Genomic DNA, 18,727 nt, shown 5'->3' with positions numbered 1-18,727 from the left:
GAGGGAGGCTCCGTGGGCGTGGGACCCTCCCAGCCAGGTGTGGGATATATTCTTCTGGTGTGCCCGTTTGCTTAAAGCGCAGTATTGGGGTGGGAGTTACCTTATTTTCCAGGTGTTGTGTGTCTCAGTTCCCCTGGCTAGGAAAAGGGATTCCCTTCCCCCTTGCGCTTCCAGGTGAGGTGATGCCTCGCCCTGCTTCAGCTCTCGCTGGTCAGGCTGCAGCAGCTGACCAGCACTGATTTTCTGGCACTCCCTAGTGAGATGACCCCTGTACCTCAGTTGAAAATGCAGAAATTACCAGTCTTCTGTGTCGCTCAACCTGGGAGTTGGAGACTGGAGCTGTTTCTATTCGGCCATCTTACTCCGCCCCCCCCCTCCAATAATGTATTTTTAAACATACATACATATGTCATAAATGTTTAACTATAAATAAGATAAATATAAAAATTAGAATTATATAACCACTGGTGGCGGTGAGGGGTACAGTGTGAACAAATATGGAGGTGGGATAAATGAAAAATACATAAGTAAGTGTAACTCTTGGGTTGAGTTGAGTTGAGTGATAGATTCCTAAATGTTTATCTTACTGTTATGCTCCACAACTTACACACAGTGTTATGCCAAACCTATATGTGGATACAGAACGCTTAGGCAAATAACAACTGGTGGCTTCTTGCTTGCCTAGCCAGAGCTTTGTTAACTTTGACAGTTGTTTAGAAACTTTAGTTTTGCCTTTTACAGTTATCATCTTGTCCACTAAATGTATATCTTTTACATTTTCCAACTCAAACTGATACCATCTTGAGTTTCTAATAGGTTAGCAAGTGATCTAGAACCTCCCTTTTTGGTGTCTTGCGTTTTCCCTTTATTTTTCTAATCCCTGTAACTTAGGTATTACAATAGACTGATGAAGTTTACATAAACACTTAAGTAGGGAGAGTCTAGAGTCTGATTTGTCTTTTTTTTTTTTTTTTTGCTATTTCCCTTTGAGGACATCTAATCTAAATTGTCCAAGAGAAGATACTGGCCATCTGCTAATTTACTGTGGCAGACTCTATTTTCAGAAAATGGACATATCTCTTTTATTCCTCATGCTCTTCTTAGAGTGTGCCATTCCCTCATTAAGAGGTGAAGTCTGTACTCTCACCCCTTGAAACTGAGTGGACTTTTGTTACTTCTTGACTAAAGCAGTGGGGAAGCCCAGGACACATGGAAAGACCATGTGTAGGTATCTCAGTCAATAGCCAATATCAGCTGACTGGCATGTGAGTGAGCAAGCTTCACCTACCTCCTGACCAAAATTGCATGACAGACTCTAAGTGAGAATAGCCCAGTTGAAATCAATCACCCCTATAGAGGTAATTACAAATGATTGTTGTTGCTTTATGCTGGTAAGTTTAGGGTACTATGTTATGCAACAATAGATGACTAGGACATCTGGGTTTCAGTACAAGCAATTATGGACATAGGCAGCTATGCTTATGCACGGGGACAGTCCTACATACTCAGTGCTAAGCAGAGGTAGAGGCATCAAGCATAGATCCCAGAGACATTGCACTTCCTGGTTCTCAGTGCTGTCAGTTGTTTATACAGCCGGACCTTGAGAAAGCTGCCAAATAGGAGTTAGAAGTTATTTGACCATCAAACTCCTAACAGATCCCTGCCTACTGGCCTTCATTTTCCTGGTTATTTGTAAACACAGAATTTGGCTAGATTTCATATTTAACCCTTGAAACATGAAAGGACAGCCCTTTACTGGCTAATAAGGTTATTAGTACATTCACCCCCAAGATGGCCTCCTAATCTATTGACAGGAAGTTCAGATTGCTACAATACAAAGTTCTGTCTATCCTTTTTCTGTGTTGATAAAGCTGTCCTAATTTTCTCTGCTCAAAGGGGCTTTATATCTACTTCCCATCTAGGGGAGGGAGCCTCTTTATGCCTCCATGCAGATTTGTGTTTTTAATGATAACTAGGGTAACAGTTTGGCCCCTCTCTCACTAAAGCAGATAAAGAAAACCACATGTTTAATCAACACAATGACACAAAAATGAATGATCCAATCATAATTCGACCCCCAAGATAGTGCAGGTTTTAGTGCATATGAAGGTACTACTCAGCGCAAACAATAAGGAAAAATTTGGGATGTTAACTTTATCAATGATAATTGAATTATAGATATTGGAGGTGTCTCCAGTTTGGCCAATATTTTCTTATGTCTATGAACGAATAGGTGTAAAAGCAAATGCTATTAACATTCTTATATTTGCTATAAACATCTTGATTTTATAATTTTTTAGATCTAAAACTTACCACAAGCTGAGTGTGGTGTCTCATGCCTGTAATCCCAGTGCTTTCAGAGGCTGAGGCAGGAGGATCACTTGAGGCCAGGAGTTTGAGACCAGACTGTGCAGTATAATGAGACCCCCTTTCTAATTTCTTTTTTAAGTTAGCTGAGTATGGTGGCACACACCTGTAGTCCTAGCTACTCAGAAGGCCAAGAGAGGAGGATAGCTTGAGCCCAGGAGGTTGAGACTGTAGTGAGCTATGATTGCTCCACTGCACTCCAGCCTGGGCAACCGAGCAGAAATTTGTCCCTAAAAATTATTTCTTTTAAGTTATGACAAATAGGAAATATAAAACACAAATGAAAACAAGTCAGTATAAGGAGCATTTTTCAAGTTTATTAAGATATTAATGCAGCTACCTTATTTTTGGCCAAGTACAGAAAAATTAACTTGGAGGAGAATTGGCAGAATTCGTGATGAGATAGACATAAAATTTAAAAAAAAAAATAGGATAAAGTACCGAGGGTTGTGGCAGGAAAACCAGTGTGGGGTTAACCCCAGATTTGGCTCATGAAACCCAGTATATGTAACCATTTGCCTGATGGTCCCTTGGGATGAAGTCCTGGTTCATGTTTTTGGAGCACTAAAGTGGCCTCCTGGCCTTCTAAAGAGATTTCTATTGTCTAATGAGTTTTGATCTTCCATATCTGAATCCTACAGGACAAAAACTGGCCAAAATTGAGGGTTTTCTAGTTCAGAGAAGAAGAAAAAAAGCACAGCTTATAATCTTGAGCAAGGTTTTTAACGATAGAAAGAGCTGCAGGTTTTCCTGGAATCCAAGACAGTGCTCTTAGCTAGAGCTCACTTGGGCTTCGTAACCATGGTTTTCCAAGGCTCGACTGTATAAAAATAGAATATTTATTTAAAAAATAAAACTTGACAAATAAGCCACTGCTATTTCTACTTGCAGTGAAAACTGCCTCAAGTCTGCCAAAGTACAAGTTCATATAATCTGGTAAATGTGCCGCTCACATAACGAGGTTCCCTGGTACTGGCAGTCTGCTTCCTCTTAGTCACAGGGTGACTCTTAAGAGTGCTCAGTGAATGATGCCGAGAAACCCTGAAACCCTGAAAGCTGTTCATCAGAGAGCCTTTCTTTGGCATCCAAAGGTCCTCCTCAAGCTGGAGGAAATATCCAGTATCCAAAGAGCCCCCTGTAACTGTCCTTCGACCTCCATCCCTAGACTGGTCCTACAGCAGATGGAAGGACCACATTCAGATGCCTTTTCTTCACGATCTTGATTTGTGAATACTTGTGATCAAGGGGTCACATCTCTGACCTCTACCTCAATTTTTCAGTTGAGCCACAGATTTGCAGGAAGAGAAGTAAGTGATTTGGAAAGAGACTTCAATGTTTAGCAGAGGGAGCTTTATAGGAAATAAAATACATGCATGAGGGTTTTTAAAATCATTGTTAAAGGGCAAATTATATTAAGCTGGAAAGAATACTGATGTCTATGAATATTTGGGTTTTCCTTGATTTATTACTTTCAAGGATCTCCTGTTAATCCTAAAGAACTAAAATTTATCAGGATTAAAGAGTGCCTTGATTAACATGATAATAAGGAATGTAGCTCTGCCACTTATCAGCTATGCATGCTCCCTTGTCTATATTCTTATCTTCAGACAATCCATAGTCCACAGAGACATGGTTTAGAAAGCTTCATAAAGAATGTTTACAGTTACTTACCATGCTGCACACATCACAAACAACTTTTCCTGTCAAGAAATGGTCTCTGATGTCTAACACAAAATTTATTTTTTGCAACCTCATCTGATTTTCTTTCATCTCATGCACTGAGGAGCTGAAGCACAACCATGCACCAATTTCTTATAAATACTTTTTGTAGATTTTCTATGAAAAGGGGTATATTTCTGAAAAATAGATACATTGAATTTAATTTTAAAAGCACTAAAGAAGCTTACCTTTGAAATTCACCCAGTAGTAAATCATTTTGTGATGTGGATTCATTTGCTTTACTTCCAACAAATTGTACTTTTGAAGCAATTCCATCACTACATTTCTAAATTTATCTTTTTTACAATGAACCTATTATGTTATTATATAGTGATTACTGATAAGGTAAAGGCTACTAGAAAAGTTTTATTACCAGGGCATTTTTCAATTACTTGTTAATAATGTCATACTTTCTTCTAGTGTTATAATTCCAATGTTAAAATTTAGCCCAATTATTTAGTTGTTTGTTGCTATCACAGACCTAGACATCATAAAAAGTCAAAGATTAAAAACATTTATGCCTTCTCTTTGAAAAGAAAATCATTTTAATGTTCCAGTATTCTACTTTCTAATAGACAATTTGTATGAAGGAGCAATGACTCATAATGATTCTACCAGAAGATATTTGTTCCCTATAGTGGAGTGGCCAACCTGGGGTCATAAAAAGAGGGAATATGTGGTCCCTGTTTAGCTATAGAAGGGAGAGTTTTATAATGCAGTTTTGTGTAGTGGAAGGAACAATGGACATAGGGTCAAAAGATTTGAATTCCAATCTTGATTTAATCCTTTGACACCTGTCTGTCTGAAAATAATTGTCTAACAAGAGCTGTTCTTCAGTTTTTGCATCTAGAGAGAAACAGTTCATCGTTTTCCTCCCTGCTCCATTGGATGTTAATAAGATTAAATAATGTATGCAAAAATATTTTGTAATCACAATTTCACTGTAAGGGGCTTACAATATAAAAATTTAAAAACCAGTAAACAGTTCCATGCCACCTACATGTGCAGAGACATATAGGCCCCAGAGAGAGAGAGAGTAAGGAGAAAAGATTTTTTTTTTTTTTTTTTTTTTTTGAGATGGAGTCTCCCTCTGTTGCCCAGGCTGGAGTCTGTGGCACGAACTTGGCTCACTGCTACCGCCACCTACCGAGTTCAAACAAGGAGAAAAAGATTTTCTAGAGGACATGGGTTTTATTTGGCTTTGAAAAATGAGTGATGTCTAGGGAAGAAGAGCATAGAGCAGAGTTGAGAGGAGCAGTATCATCAGAGTCAAAATAATGGAATGAAAATGCAATGTGGAAATTACAGTAACACAGGCTCTATTCAAACTTTAGAAGCTCAAAAATTATCAGGTAGTTTATGGAGCCTGGACTTCTGCATGATACCACTGAACTCATGTTTATTCAATGTTGTTTTTAAAATTCAAATATGAGTATTATAATTAGTATATGATTTTTCCATCAACAGTTCTATGATGTTATCACTCTTACATCCATAAAGATGAGAAAATTGGTCTTATAAATGATAAGTCCTTGCCCAAGATAAGTTAGCATATACTAGAACTAGGAAATTAGTTTGCAACATTTGACTTTAAAAGCCTTGTACTTTCTTCTGAAAAAGGAAAGAACGTTTCTCCACTCTCTACTCCTAAAAGAAATAAGTATGAATGTCAATATAAAAAAGCGAGACCTAAGGTGTATTAATCACAGGAATTTTCCCAGTCTATTTTTTGACAGAAATCATCCATCTAGTTTCCTTACATTATTTTTTTCTTTCTTAGATATCATGTGTGATTTAATGAAGAAAGAGAATCACTCTTTGGTGAGTGTGTTTATTTTTCAAGGTTTCTCCAGCTTCCGTGAGCATAAGCTCACCCTCTTTGTTGTGTTTCTTACATTGTACATATTCATCCTGGCAGGCAATGTTATCATTGTGAATATCATTAGTATTGATCGTCACCTCCACACCCCTATGTACTTCTTCCTCGGCATGCTGTCAGGTTCAGAGACTGTCCACACCCTTGTCATTATACCAAGGATGCTCTTTAACCTCATAGGCCTGAGTCAGCCCATTTCCTTGGCAAGTTGTGCCACTCAAATGTTTTTCTTCTTACTTTGGCTATCAACAACTGCTTCCTGCTCACAGCAATGGGGTATGATCGCTATGTGGCCATCTGCAACCCCTTGAGGTACTCAGTCGTCATGAGCAAGAGAGTGTGTATGCAGCTGGTGTGGGAGACGTGCAGCATTGGCCTAATTGTAGCAATGACACACGTGTCAGCTGTATTCAGGCTGCCTTTCTGTATTCCAAAGCTGCTCCACTTCTTCTGTGTCATCCGACCTGTGATGAAGCTCTCCTGCATTGACACCACAGTCAATGAAATCCTGACTATGACCACCAGTGTGCTGGTGATCCTGATTCCCAAGGGCTTGGTTTTCATCTCCTACATCCTCGTCATTTCTACCATCCTCAAGATTGCATCTGCTGAAGGCAGGAAAAAGGACTTTGCCACCTGTGCTTCTCATATTACTGTGGTTATTGTCCACTACAGCTGTGCCTCCATTGCCTACTTCAAGCCCAACTCAGAGAACACCAGAGATCAGGATCAGCTGTTATCAGTGACCTACACTGTCATTACCCCCCTACTGAACCCTGTGGTGTACACTCTGAGGAACAAAGGGTCAAAGACGCTCTGTGCAGAGCGATAAGTCAAAAACTCTCCTAACAGAATAGGCCCATTTCAAATAGAGTCTTAGAAGATTTTTTAGAGAAGAAAAAGTGGAACAGTGTGCACGGTCAATAGAGTTAAAAATTTGAAGCCTATCAAGCAGTGGTTGGGCAAGAGGAGGAGAAAACAAAAGGATTCAGCCACTTGAGAAGGGGGAAATTTCTCCAAAGCACAGCAGGTCTCCATCTCATAAGAGAACACCGATATTATAGGGTACAAATGCAGAAGAAAGAACTCAGTGGTGTTGGAAAGTAGAAGGGTTGTGTGGGCAGCATGCGACAGAATGAAATCAGGAGAGCAGACAGAGTTAATGAGGGGAGGCTGCTCTAGGGCAAGGTTCAAGTTTTTTGTTGTTGTTGTTTTTTGCTTTTTTTTGTTTGTTTCTTTGAGACAGAGTCTCATTCTCTCGCTCTGTCATCCAGGCTGGAGTGCAGAGGCACTCGCCATCTCGGCTCACTGCAAACTCCGACTCCTGGTTTCAGGCCATTCTCCTGCCTCGGCCTCCCAAGTAGGTGGGACTACAGGAGCCCACCACCACGCCTGGCTATTTTTTTAATATATATTTTTAGTAGAGACAGGGTTTCACTGTGTTAGCCAGGATGGTCTCGATCTCCTGACCTCATGATCTGCCTGCCTCGGCCTCCCAAAGTGCTGGGATTACAGGCGTGAGCCACCGTGACCGGCCAGTTCAAGTTTTAAATATATTCTATAACACTGCTTTTTGGATGTGGTGTTTCCCCTTACCCATTTAGAGCTAAGTAGATTTAACACCTAATTGAATTAATTTCTTTATGGGAAATTTAAGGTTTTTAAAATCGACTAGACACTATAAATAAAATGAGTATCAGAGATAATAAGCATCTATAAAATTCAGCAGCCCTTGAAGTCTGGGTCTTTTTTATATAAGTTCCAAATTGACCATATGAGAAAATGGATATCTAAGTTTTCAGGATCCTGTTTTAGAAATATTTTTGGAAAGTGACTAAAACCCCTCGGTGATAGAGTAAAAGAGGTAGCACCAAGTAATCATATTGGCATTTATTTTATGAGAATATACAAAGGTTGTTGGTGATATTGTATATGAGTGTTTGAACCCAGGGTAAAGAAATTAAAAATTTGCCTTTAGAAATCCTTACAGAACAGAAAGAAGCAACTAGTCGATGAGAGTCAAAGAGGGACTCTAGAGCGTAGATCATGGATTAATGGAATGAGAGATTTCAGAGGATTAAATGGGTAAGGAGAATGTAGCCATCTGGCAACTCAATAATTCAACAAAAGAAAAAGACTCCTCAAACCGTCAATCCTACCATTTAAAATCCTCTAGGATGTGAACTAATACACCATGCTTCACCAGTCATCTCCACTTCCATCAGCTCCTTTCCCTAGTCTGTCATCCATATCCACATAGCGCACAATCCAACAATACCTAGTGACTGATGGTTTCCCATTTTATTCTCATGCCTTAATACAGCCTATTGTTAATGAGAATCTCCTACTGATGCCCTCACTGCCCACTCATCAGAGTGTTCTCTGGCTCACTTTGAAATAACAACCTGAACACCCCTATTTTTATGAACCCTCTGATGAGATACACACAAAGAAACAAAAGCACTCCTTTTACTCCTTCACATCACAACCTTCAAACACATATTGATATAAATGACCATAATGAACATTTCCCATAATGTCTTTATGAATGAAAACATGAATTAGGTAGTGTGTGATGTTGTAACTGGGTGAAGTCTTACCTAGGTGGACAGTTACACCTGCTGTTTAGTGTCTCACTTGTACCAAGTGATGAGTTTTTCATAGGACACATTCTCCTTTATGTTAATTTCAAAAGTTAGGGCTGTGTTCAAACATCTTAATTTCTCAAATAGCCCATTATGGTTTAGTCTTACAAAGATTCAATTACATTTTTGAGGAAATTTATGGTGAAATGCAAGATAATCCAAAATGAAGTTACCCTGTAATTGCCAATGGTCACTTTTACTTTTACTCAGTAAATACAAATATCTTATTTTTATTTCAAATTGTAGCCTCATAAATGCTGCCCTATACCGTCAGCCTTCTCAGTAATAGATAATCTGTATTTGCAAACTTAGTTACTTAAAATATTAGGCAGAAGTCTTGAGAGATCAGCAGAATGAAGTAGAAAGAACATAACCATTTGAAGAAAAATACTCTATTTTCAGGCCGGGCTCTAATTTTATATACCGTATATATTTGAATTAACTATTTAATTTATTTGAGCCTCAGTTTTCTCACCTATAAAACTTATATTCAAAGTTTGTTGTCAAATGCATGAAATAATAAGTATAAAAATATTATGAAGCAGGGTCAGATATTCTTTATTCTTGTTAGAGTAAAACAGCTACACTCCCCATAAAGTGAATCTTTCCTTATCTGCAAAATGGTGTTACCAGTTGTTACTCTGCTTTTTTCTGTCAGGTTATTGTAAGAATCCACTACACTAGAATAACCACAGTAGAAATTGCTGTGATAACTGGAAAAAGTGTTAAGAAATATTATGTATTATTATCATTATCATCACTGCTATTAGCTAACATAGTCCATATATGTTTACCTCTCTGATTTTTCTTGGCCATTTTATATTATTTTACTAAGTAATTTTGACTCCTACCTTCCTCCCACCTACTTTAACTTCTAATTGCTATTGCATCTTTCATTAAGTCTGCAGGTCATATTATTTTGGTTCCTTACAAAACAACATTTCCAAAACTTTGCATTATTTTCTTTTGTTAGCAATTCCAGAAGTTAATGCCTATCCTCCTGCTCCAAACTGAGCATCTTTTTTTTTCCTACTAGATCAGCGAATGTCAATCTCTTTCCCATGATCCATGGCTCTCAGTACAAAAATGCATGTTATCATATAACCCAGTATGTGTGTTATACACACATATACAAACTAAAATGCAACAGTCACAAAACAGTACTTAGCCTTACTGCATGCAATGCATTTTGATGTTTCTTATTCTAGTCTATTCTGTTCAATTCTTTTTAGTTTTGTAATAATGTTAATGAATAGAAGTGCATCTAATATACATTTTGACCAAATGCTCAATGCGTGAGAGTTAAAAATCTGTGTTCAGCTGAAGTCAGAGCTGAAGCCCAATATCAACAGACTGTTTTCCTGTGTTACTAAAATAAAATTGAAATCTTGTTTTAAAACAATGATATTTAATTATTAAACATTTAGTAATTGAATTTAAACATTTGAATTCTTAGAGGAAGAACATTTAGTCTTCATTGTCAGCTTCTAGAGTCTTCTAGCAGTCATTAAAACACATATTCATGATACTGGGTACATGTTCACTTTTCAACTGAGAAACTGAGATTGGTGGAGCAGCAAAATATCTTGGGGGGAAAATACCTTATTTTTCTCTAACTTTTTTTCTTCATATTTTTTGTTAAATATGGATTAAAAATAATTTATCCTGGATATTATCTTTTATGATTTTGGTGACAAATTAGAATTCTGCTGTAAATTCACCTAGAAAAGTTCAAAAAATTCACTGCTTAAGTGTAATTAAGAAGCTAAAAATTAATACAGTGCTTAAAACTAGCTCAATATTGCCAAACGATTTTAATTTTATAAATATTTATTGACTCTACAAGGACATAATATGCTTCTAAAGCTATCTAATAACCAACACACCATCTCTTACATTTATGTGAAATATTCATTTCTTTTCTCATTTATTTTACTACATAAAACTCTTGTTTGTCCAGAAAATTAACAACTCTCACAATTATCATAGATTTATTATTGCATTTTGCTCTTTCAATAATAAATATAACGTATATTTTAATTGACTGATAGAATTTCAACAAATGAAGCATATAAAGCTAACTCTAAGTGAGAGAATGACTAACTATATTTGACAATGCATTTTCAAACTTTTAAAAATCCAAATGACTCTCTTTATTCAGATTACTGATGCTGTTAGACTGATTACAGCTAATAACCTGTGGTATCACATGATCATTTTTTCATCTAAATATTTAGGAATGCCCAAAAAATGCCACAGAAGAAGGTTTTCAGCTATTGAGTTTAAAGGGTGAAGCCAACATAACAAACAAATAGCAGATTTTGTCTAAATAACAAAAGCAAATTACACTGATGTATCCCTCGTATGACCCACTACATTCAAGAAAAACAAAGAATATGGACACCATAAGAGAATACTCCAAGTGAGTGATTCACTGAGTTGGCTGAAATGGTAGGCAAGCATCTGAGAAGTAGGCCTCCTCTTCTTTTTATTCTTTTATTCTGAAATGATGGTACATTAATCAGTATTTTTCTGATTCAAAAGCCATACATTCTCTGTGAAAAAATTCAGACAACCGTAAGGAAGAAAATGGAACCTCTGGGCTTTGAATGTTTACTATGGCACACTGAGTACAGATATCATTTCTTCTCTCTATACTCCCCAACCCTGCCCCTACCAAATCCTGGAAGCGGTAGGAAAGATTTAAGTAGGATTTTGACCAGCACTTGAAAACAAAACTGGAATTTCTAATGAACCAGCAACTATGAGGAATGAAAGGAAGACTCGAAACAACGCAGTTAGATTGATGAGCCATCTCAGAAGTATACGAGAGTTAAAAGTGGAGTCCCGTAACAAAAGTTGAGGGCAACACAAAAGTTATTTCATATCCTGAGGCGAAGAAAAATAAAAAATAATTTAGGACTCCAGGAGAAATTAACAGGGAATATTAGCCCAGAGGAAGTAGTCCTCCCCATCACTTCTTGCTCCCAGACAAGCAGAAATAGACAGTGTTGGTGGTTTCCAGTTGAGAACTGTGCTTGGAGAGAGAGGCATGGCAGGGCACGAGAGTTTGGCAATAACAAAGATGTAGGGGATAAAGAACAGGACAAAAATACAGGAGAAAACAACTAGATACTAGAAGTATTGAACTAAAAAGTATTAATATTTTGTTTTTTATAAATGTATTTGTTATAAGAAAAGTAAACTCAAATCTCTCATCTATTATAAAGCTTCATATACTGGAAAATACTCACCATTATTTAGAACAAACAAAGTTTTAGGAATTATGTTCAATATAATTTAAAAGTAGATAGAATTCTGATTAAATACAGATGTTACATGCCCATTATTTGCTTCTTTTCTTAAAACCCTATTAAATTTGAGTTAAGTAGGAAAATAGATTCACATTCATAGCAAAAGAGAATAGAAGATGAAAACAAATAGAGCTCAACAAAATTTTGGAATCTGGAAAGCCCATTAATAAACCATTATTGCCTCAGCACATAGGAGAATGCTGATTAAAGCCTGAGGCAGAGAAAACAACAAAGATGCCCATTTATCACCCAGAATGCCAGAAGTATTCAAAAGCCGAAAGTAGTATCTCTGAACATAATGCTGTGCAACTGGTCTAACAAACTAGAGTTGCTTGAAAGTTTTTATGACATGTTGCACAATCAGAGCCTCACCCCAACCTCAGCAGAAGGCTGGAGAGTTACTTTCCAGAAAGACTTGCAGAGATGAAGTGAAGCAGAGAGTGCTATGTAATAATAATATTTTTTAAAAGTGGAGGAGAGGTAAAAGAACATCAGCAAACCTCACAAGATAACCAACAATAAGGGTTATAGCTATCAATCAGGAAAGTGAAGGATTTTGCCCTGTGGAAATGAGCATTTCAAGGGCAAAGACTTACAAATCTAGACACTTCGATGTCCTATTTTGAAAAAGCAACCTTACCCTAATAAAACTAGCTATATCACATTAACCAGTTTTATCACACTGGTAAATAAATCCCAGTAGTCTGCATATCCCACCCCACCACACACACACACATATACTTGCACACAGAGCTTTCTAACAGTTTGTTAGTATATCACTCTAGTTATGAATGGACTTGAAAAGATCACCATGATTTGAAGAAAGACGTTAACATAAAAAAATCAATATAATAAACAAATAACAAAGAAACATGGGAGAAGCAGGGTATGAAGTCTTTTGAAAGATAAGTATTTAACATTTTTAGAAGGATAAGACAAGATAATGGTGAAATAAAGCAGAATATTATATAAAAGCCAAGTTCTGAGAAGCAAAAAGAAATTTTACAAATAAAAAAATACATTAGCAGAGACCATGTGAGGGGAAGATGGCACAGTAGGGAGCACTAGGAATCTGTTTTCCCACCTAGAAAACAACTGTGCTGGCAGAATCTATCTGATGTAAATATTTGGGAACTATGGAGTCTATTAAAGGCTTGCAACATCCAGAAGAAGGTATGAACTACAGTTCATTCTGGTCAATTTCGGCTTTAAGGGCAGTAGCAGCTACCCACCTGCTCACAACCAGCCACTTGGAAGATAACCTTGCACGTGTGCTGGGAGCAACCTGCACACAGCTTGCAGGAGCCAGGGTTACCATGTCTTCCAAATGTCAGGGATCTGTGCTCTGATCACTGATTGTTACTTCTGATCATAGACATACAAACAAAGAAGTAAGGGTTGTTGCATCTCCCCTGTGTTATTGCAAGCTCCTCCTTCAGCTGATGTGACTACCAGGGGATTTAAAGGGTCAGCACCTCTCCTTCAGTTTTATTTTTCTCTGTTTTTCTTTGGAGAGCCAGACATTAAAGACTAGGACATTGAAAACCAACTGCATTTACAGGGAAAATCAGAAAGTAATCATCCATGCTTAGGGCAGGGTGCAGGCTCAGAAAAGACTTCAGAAGACCTTAAGTTTATAACCCAGGCTGATCTTTGGGACAAAGCTTACAATAACAAGAACAACAATAACAAAAATAACAAAAAGCAGCAAACTCTGGGAAAGAAAATAATCTAATTTCTAGAGTTACCACATTATTAGATTCATGTCCAAAAATCAATAAACAATGAAAAGGTGTAAAAAACAGGAAAGTATGTCCCATTCAAAAGAAAAAAATAAATAAACAGATACGTTCTCTCAAAAAGACATAATGACAGGTCTACTAGACAAAAACTTTAAAACAATTGCCTTAAAGATGCTCAAAGAGCTAAAGGAAGATATAGGGAAAGTCAAAAAATGTCATATGAAAAATTAGAAAAACTAAGAGAAAACCTAAAAGGAAAAAGAAATATTAGAGCTGAAAATTGCAATAGGTAAAATGAAAATCCATTCGAGGAAGTAAAAGATTTGAGCAGGCAAAAGAAAGAATCAGCAGCTTGAAGACAAGACAATGAAAATCACTGAGTCTGGGGAAAAAAAAGTTGAAGAAAGGTAAACAGGGCCTCAGAGACCTATGAAACACCATTAAGTGGGCCAGTATACATGCTGGGAGTTTCAGAAGGAAAACGGATAAAGGGGTTGGGAGACTATCTCAGAAATAATGATGGAAAATTTTCCAAATTTGGTGAAAGACATTAATATAAACATGCAAGAAGCTTAATAAAGTATAGACTCATACCAATCCACATTATAAGCAAACTTTCAGAGGACAAAGACAAGACTATCTTTAAAACAGCAAGAAAAAGCTACTCGTCACATGCAAACTATCCTCAGTAAAATTGTCATCAGACTTGTCGTTAGAAACTTTGGAGGTCAGAAGGCAGTGGACCAGTATATTCAAAGGGCTAAATGAAAAGAACGTCAACATAGAATTCTATATCCATCAAAACTTTCCTTCAAAAGTAAAATAAAATTAAAACAAAACTTTTATTTTTTATTTCAGTAGGTTTTAGGGGACAGGTGGTGTTTGGTTACATGAATAAGTTCTTTAGTGGTGATTTATGATACTTTGGTGCACCCATCACCTGAGCAGTGCACACTGTACCCAATGCATAGTCTTTTATGCCTCACCACCTTCCACCCTTTCCTCTGAGTTCCCAAAGTCCAATTTATCATTCTTATGCCTTTGCATCCTCACAGCTTAGCTCCCACATATGAGTGATAATATGTGATGTTTACTTTTCCATTCCTAAGTTACTTCACTAAGAATAATAGTCTCCAATTTCATCACAGTTGCTGCAAATGTGATTATTTTGTTTCTTTTTATGGCTGAGTAGTATTCCATGGTGTGTGTGTGCGTGTGTGTGTGTGTGTGTGTGTGTGTGTGTAGTTGACCACATTTTCTTTATTCATTTGTTGAGTGATGGCATTTAGGCTGGTTTCATATTTTTGCAATTGCAAATTGTGCTGCTATAAATATGTGTATGCAAGTATCTTTTCTGTATAATGACTTCTTTTCCTCTGGGTAAATATCTAGTAGCAGGATTGCCAAATCAAGTGAAAAATCTACTTTTAATTTTTAAAGGAATCTCCACACAGTTTTCCATAGTGGTAATACTAGTTTACATTCCCACCCACAGTGTGGAAGTGTTACCTTTTCATTGCATCCATGTCAACATCTATTATTTTTTGAATTTTTGATTATGGCCATTATTGCAGGAGTGAGCTGGTATTGCATTGCGGTTTTGATTTGCATTTCCCCAATAATTAGTGATGTTGAGCATTTTTCCATATGCTTGTTTTCCATTTGTATATCTTATTCTAAGAAATGTCTTTTTATGTCCTTAGCACACTTTTTGATGGGATTGTTTGTTTTATTCTTGATGATTTGTTTGAGTTTTTTGTAGGTTCCAGATATTAACCCTTTGGCAGATGTATACATTGTCAAAATTTTCTCCCAGTCTGTGGGGTGCCTTTTAACTCTGCTTATTTTTTCTTTTGCTGTGTAGAAGCATTTTAGTTTAATTAAGTCCCATCTATTTATCTTTGTTTTTGTTGAATTTGCTTTGGCGCTCTTGGTCATGAAGTCTTTGCCTAAGCCAATGTCTAGAAGGGCTTTTCTGATATTATCTTCTAGAATCTTTAGGGTTTCAGGTTTTAAATTTAAGTCTTTTATCCATCTTGAGTTGATTTTTTTGTAAAATGAGAAATGAGGATCCAGTTTCATTCTTCTACACAGTGCTTGCCAATTATCCCAGCACCACTTGTTGCGTAGGGTGTCCTTTCCCCACTTTATGTTTTTGTTTGCTTTGTCAAAGATTCCCAAAGTAACAAAAGCTGAGAGAGCTGGTTGCCACTAGACCAACCTGCAAGAAATGCTCAAGGTAGTCCTACAGAGTAAAATGAAAGGAAACTAGATAGTCACTCAAAGCAAAATAATTAAAATCTCAATAAAGGTAAATACATGGACAATTATAAAACTATTATTTTAACAATGGTTTGTAACTCACTTTTTGCTCTCTACATTATTTAACTAGCCAATACATTAAAAATATTTATCTAAAAGTTAGTATTATTACATCTTTGGTTTATAACTTCACAACTTGTTTTCCACATAATTTAAGAGACTAATGCTGCTCCTGCCCTGACAGATTCTCCTGTCGGGGTCACAGGGACTCTGAGATTGCTACCTGCACCTTCGCTGTCCATGCTGTCCCGGGTGGTACTTTCCGCCGCCGCCACAGAGGCCCCGTCTCTGAAGAATGCAGCCTTCCTAGGCCCAGGAGTATTGCAGGCAACAAGGACCTTCCATACAGGGCAGCCACACCTTGCCCCTGTACCACCTCTTCCTGAATATGGAGGAAAAGTTCGCTATGGATTGATCCCTGAGGAATTCTTCCAGTTTCTTTATCCTAAAACTGGTGTAACAGGACCCTATGTGCTCGGAACTGGGCTTATCTTGTATGCTTTATCCAAAGAAATATATGTGATTAGCGCAGAGACCTTCACTGCCATATCATTAATAGGGATAATGGTCTATGGAATTAAAAAATATGGTCCCTCTGTTGCAGAATTTGCTGATAAACTCAACGAGCAAAAACTCGCCCAACTAGAAGAGGAGAAGCAGCCTTCCATCCAACAAATCCAGAATGCAATTGATATGGAGAAGTCACAGCAGGCACTGACTCAGAAGCGCCATTACCTTTTTGATGTGCAAAGGAATAATATTGCTATGGCTTTGGAGGTTACTTACCGGGAACGACTGTATAGAGTATATAAGGAAGTAAAGAATCGCCTGGACTATCATATAGCTGTGCAGAACATGACGCGTCGAAAGGAACAAGAGCACATGATAAATTGGGTGGACAAGCACGTGGTGCAAAGCATCTCCGCACAGCAGGAAAAGGAGACAGTTGCCAAGTGCATTGCGGACCTAAAGCTGCTGGCAAAGAAGGTTGAAGCACAGCCGGTTATGTAAATGAATCTATCCCAGTTGAGACAGCTAGAAATAGTTGACAGACTAAATGGAAACTAGTCTATTTGACAAAGTCTTTCTGTGTTGATGTCTACTGAAGTTATAGTTTACCCTCCCTAAAAATGAAAAGTTTGTTTCATATAGTAAGAGAACGAAATCTCTATCGGCCAGTCAGATGTTTCTCATCCTTCTTACTCTGCCTTTGAGTTGTTCCGTGATCACTTCTGAATAAGCAGTTTGCCTTTATAAAAACTTGCTGCCTGACTAAAGATTACCAGATTATAGTTTAAATTTGCAATTAATTCTACCATCTTGCAATAAAGTGACAATTGAATGAAAAAAAAGAGACTAATGCATTTTAAATGATTATTAATTTATTGTTTTGGATAGGATACACAGTGTATAAAGATAAAATTTTATGACATCAACAGACAAAAGATTTGAAGATGGAACTGTTAAAGGAGCAAGTTTTTGTATGTTATTGAAATTAAGCTGATATAGATTCAAATTAGAGTATTATAACTTTAGGGCATTAAATGTAATCTCCATGGTAGCCACATATCCTAGAGATATTGTGGGTTTGGTTTCAGACCACTGCAGTAAAGTAAATATCACAATAAAGTGAGTCACACAAATTTTTGGCTTCTCAATGAATATAAAAGTTATGTTAAACTATACTGTAGTTTATTAAGTATGTAATGGAATTATGCCTTAAAGACAATGTACAGACCTTGATTTTAAAATACATTACTGTTTTTAAAAATGCTAACAATCATCTGAACCTCCAGTGAATCTTTGTGCTGGTAGAAGAGTTTGCCTTAATGTTGATGGCTGTTACTAAGCAGAGTGGTGGTTGCTGAAGATTGGGGTTGCTGTGCCAATTTATTAAAATGAGACAACAATGAAGATGACCACATCAATTGATTTTTTTTAGAGACAAGGTCTTGCTCTGTCATCCAAGCTGTAGTACAGTGCTGTAATCATAGATCACTATAAAGTCCTGAGCTCAAGAGATCCTCCCACCTTGGCCTCTTAAAAAGTTGGGACTACAGGTGTGAGACACCACACCTGGCCAATTTTACTTATTTATTTGTAGAAATGGGGTCTCATTACATTGCCCTGGCTGGTCTTGTACTTCTGGTGATAAGCTATCTTCCTGCCTCCACCTCCCAAAGTGCTGGGATAACAGGTGTGAATCACCACATTCAGGCTTAATTGACTCACAAAATATTTCTCTGTAGCATGCAATGCTGTTTGATGTCACTTGACCCACAATAGAATTTCTTTCAAGTTGGAAGTTAATTCTCTCAAACCCTGCCATTTGTTTAACAACTAAGCTTAGGGAATATTTTAAATCATTTGTTGTCATTTTAATAATGTTCACAACCTCTTCACCAGGAGGAGACTCTATCTCAAGAAACTACTTTATTTGCTTATCCATAAGAAGCAATTCCTCATTTGTTAAAGCTTGATTATCAGAAGGCAGCAATTCAGTTACATCTTCAAGCTCCACTTCTAACTCTAGTTTTCTTCCTATTTCCACCACATCTACACCATGAGAATTGAAATAAACTCCCTCTAAACTTCTGTTAAGGCTAATATTGTGACCTTTTCTCATAAATCATGAATGTTCATAATGACATATAGAATGGCAATTTCTTTTCAGAAGGTTTTCAATTTACCTCACCCAGATCCATCAGAGGAATGATTATCTATGGCAGCTATTACCTCATG

At 37.1% G+C, this 18,727-nt stretch overlaps 1 protein-coding gene and 1 pseudogene across 2 annotated transcripts; both read left to right on the top strand.

Annotated features, from left to right (window-relative positions):
* The first annotated feature begins 5,883 nt into the window (after nt 1-5,883).
* LOC108531910 (olfactory receptor 10J1-like) lies at nt 5,884-6,811 on the top strand. Its single transcript, XM_017875545.1, is given in 3 exon segments — nt 5,884-6,196; nt 6,199-6,762; nt 6,765-6,811. Coding segments are annotated over 3 exon segments (924 nt in total).
* A 9,342-nt stretch (nt 6,812-16,153) lies between these two features.
* Nucleotides 16,154-17,337, top strand: LOC108531886 (ATP synthase F(0) complex subunit B1, mitochondrial pseudogene; annotated as a pseudogene). Its single transcript, XR_001886309.1, has one exon. The product of XR_001886309.1 is annotated as an ATP synthase F(0) complex subunit B1, mitochondrial pseudogene (transcript).
* The last annotated feature ends 1,390 nt before the right edge of the window (nt 17,338-18,727 follow it).

Source organism: Rhinopithecus bieti, unplaced genomic scaffold (genome assembly GCF_001698545.2).
Source record: "Rhinopithecus bieti isolate Rb0 unplaced genomic scaffold, ASM169854v2 scaffold_10132, whole genome shotgun sequence".
Taxonomy (NCBI): Eukaryota; Metazoa; Chordata; class Mammalia; order Primates; family Cercopithecidae; genus Rhinopithecus; species Rhinopithecus bieti.
Note: the sequence above shows the minus strand (reverse complement) of the source record. Positions and strands in the feature narration are given on the sequence as shown.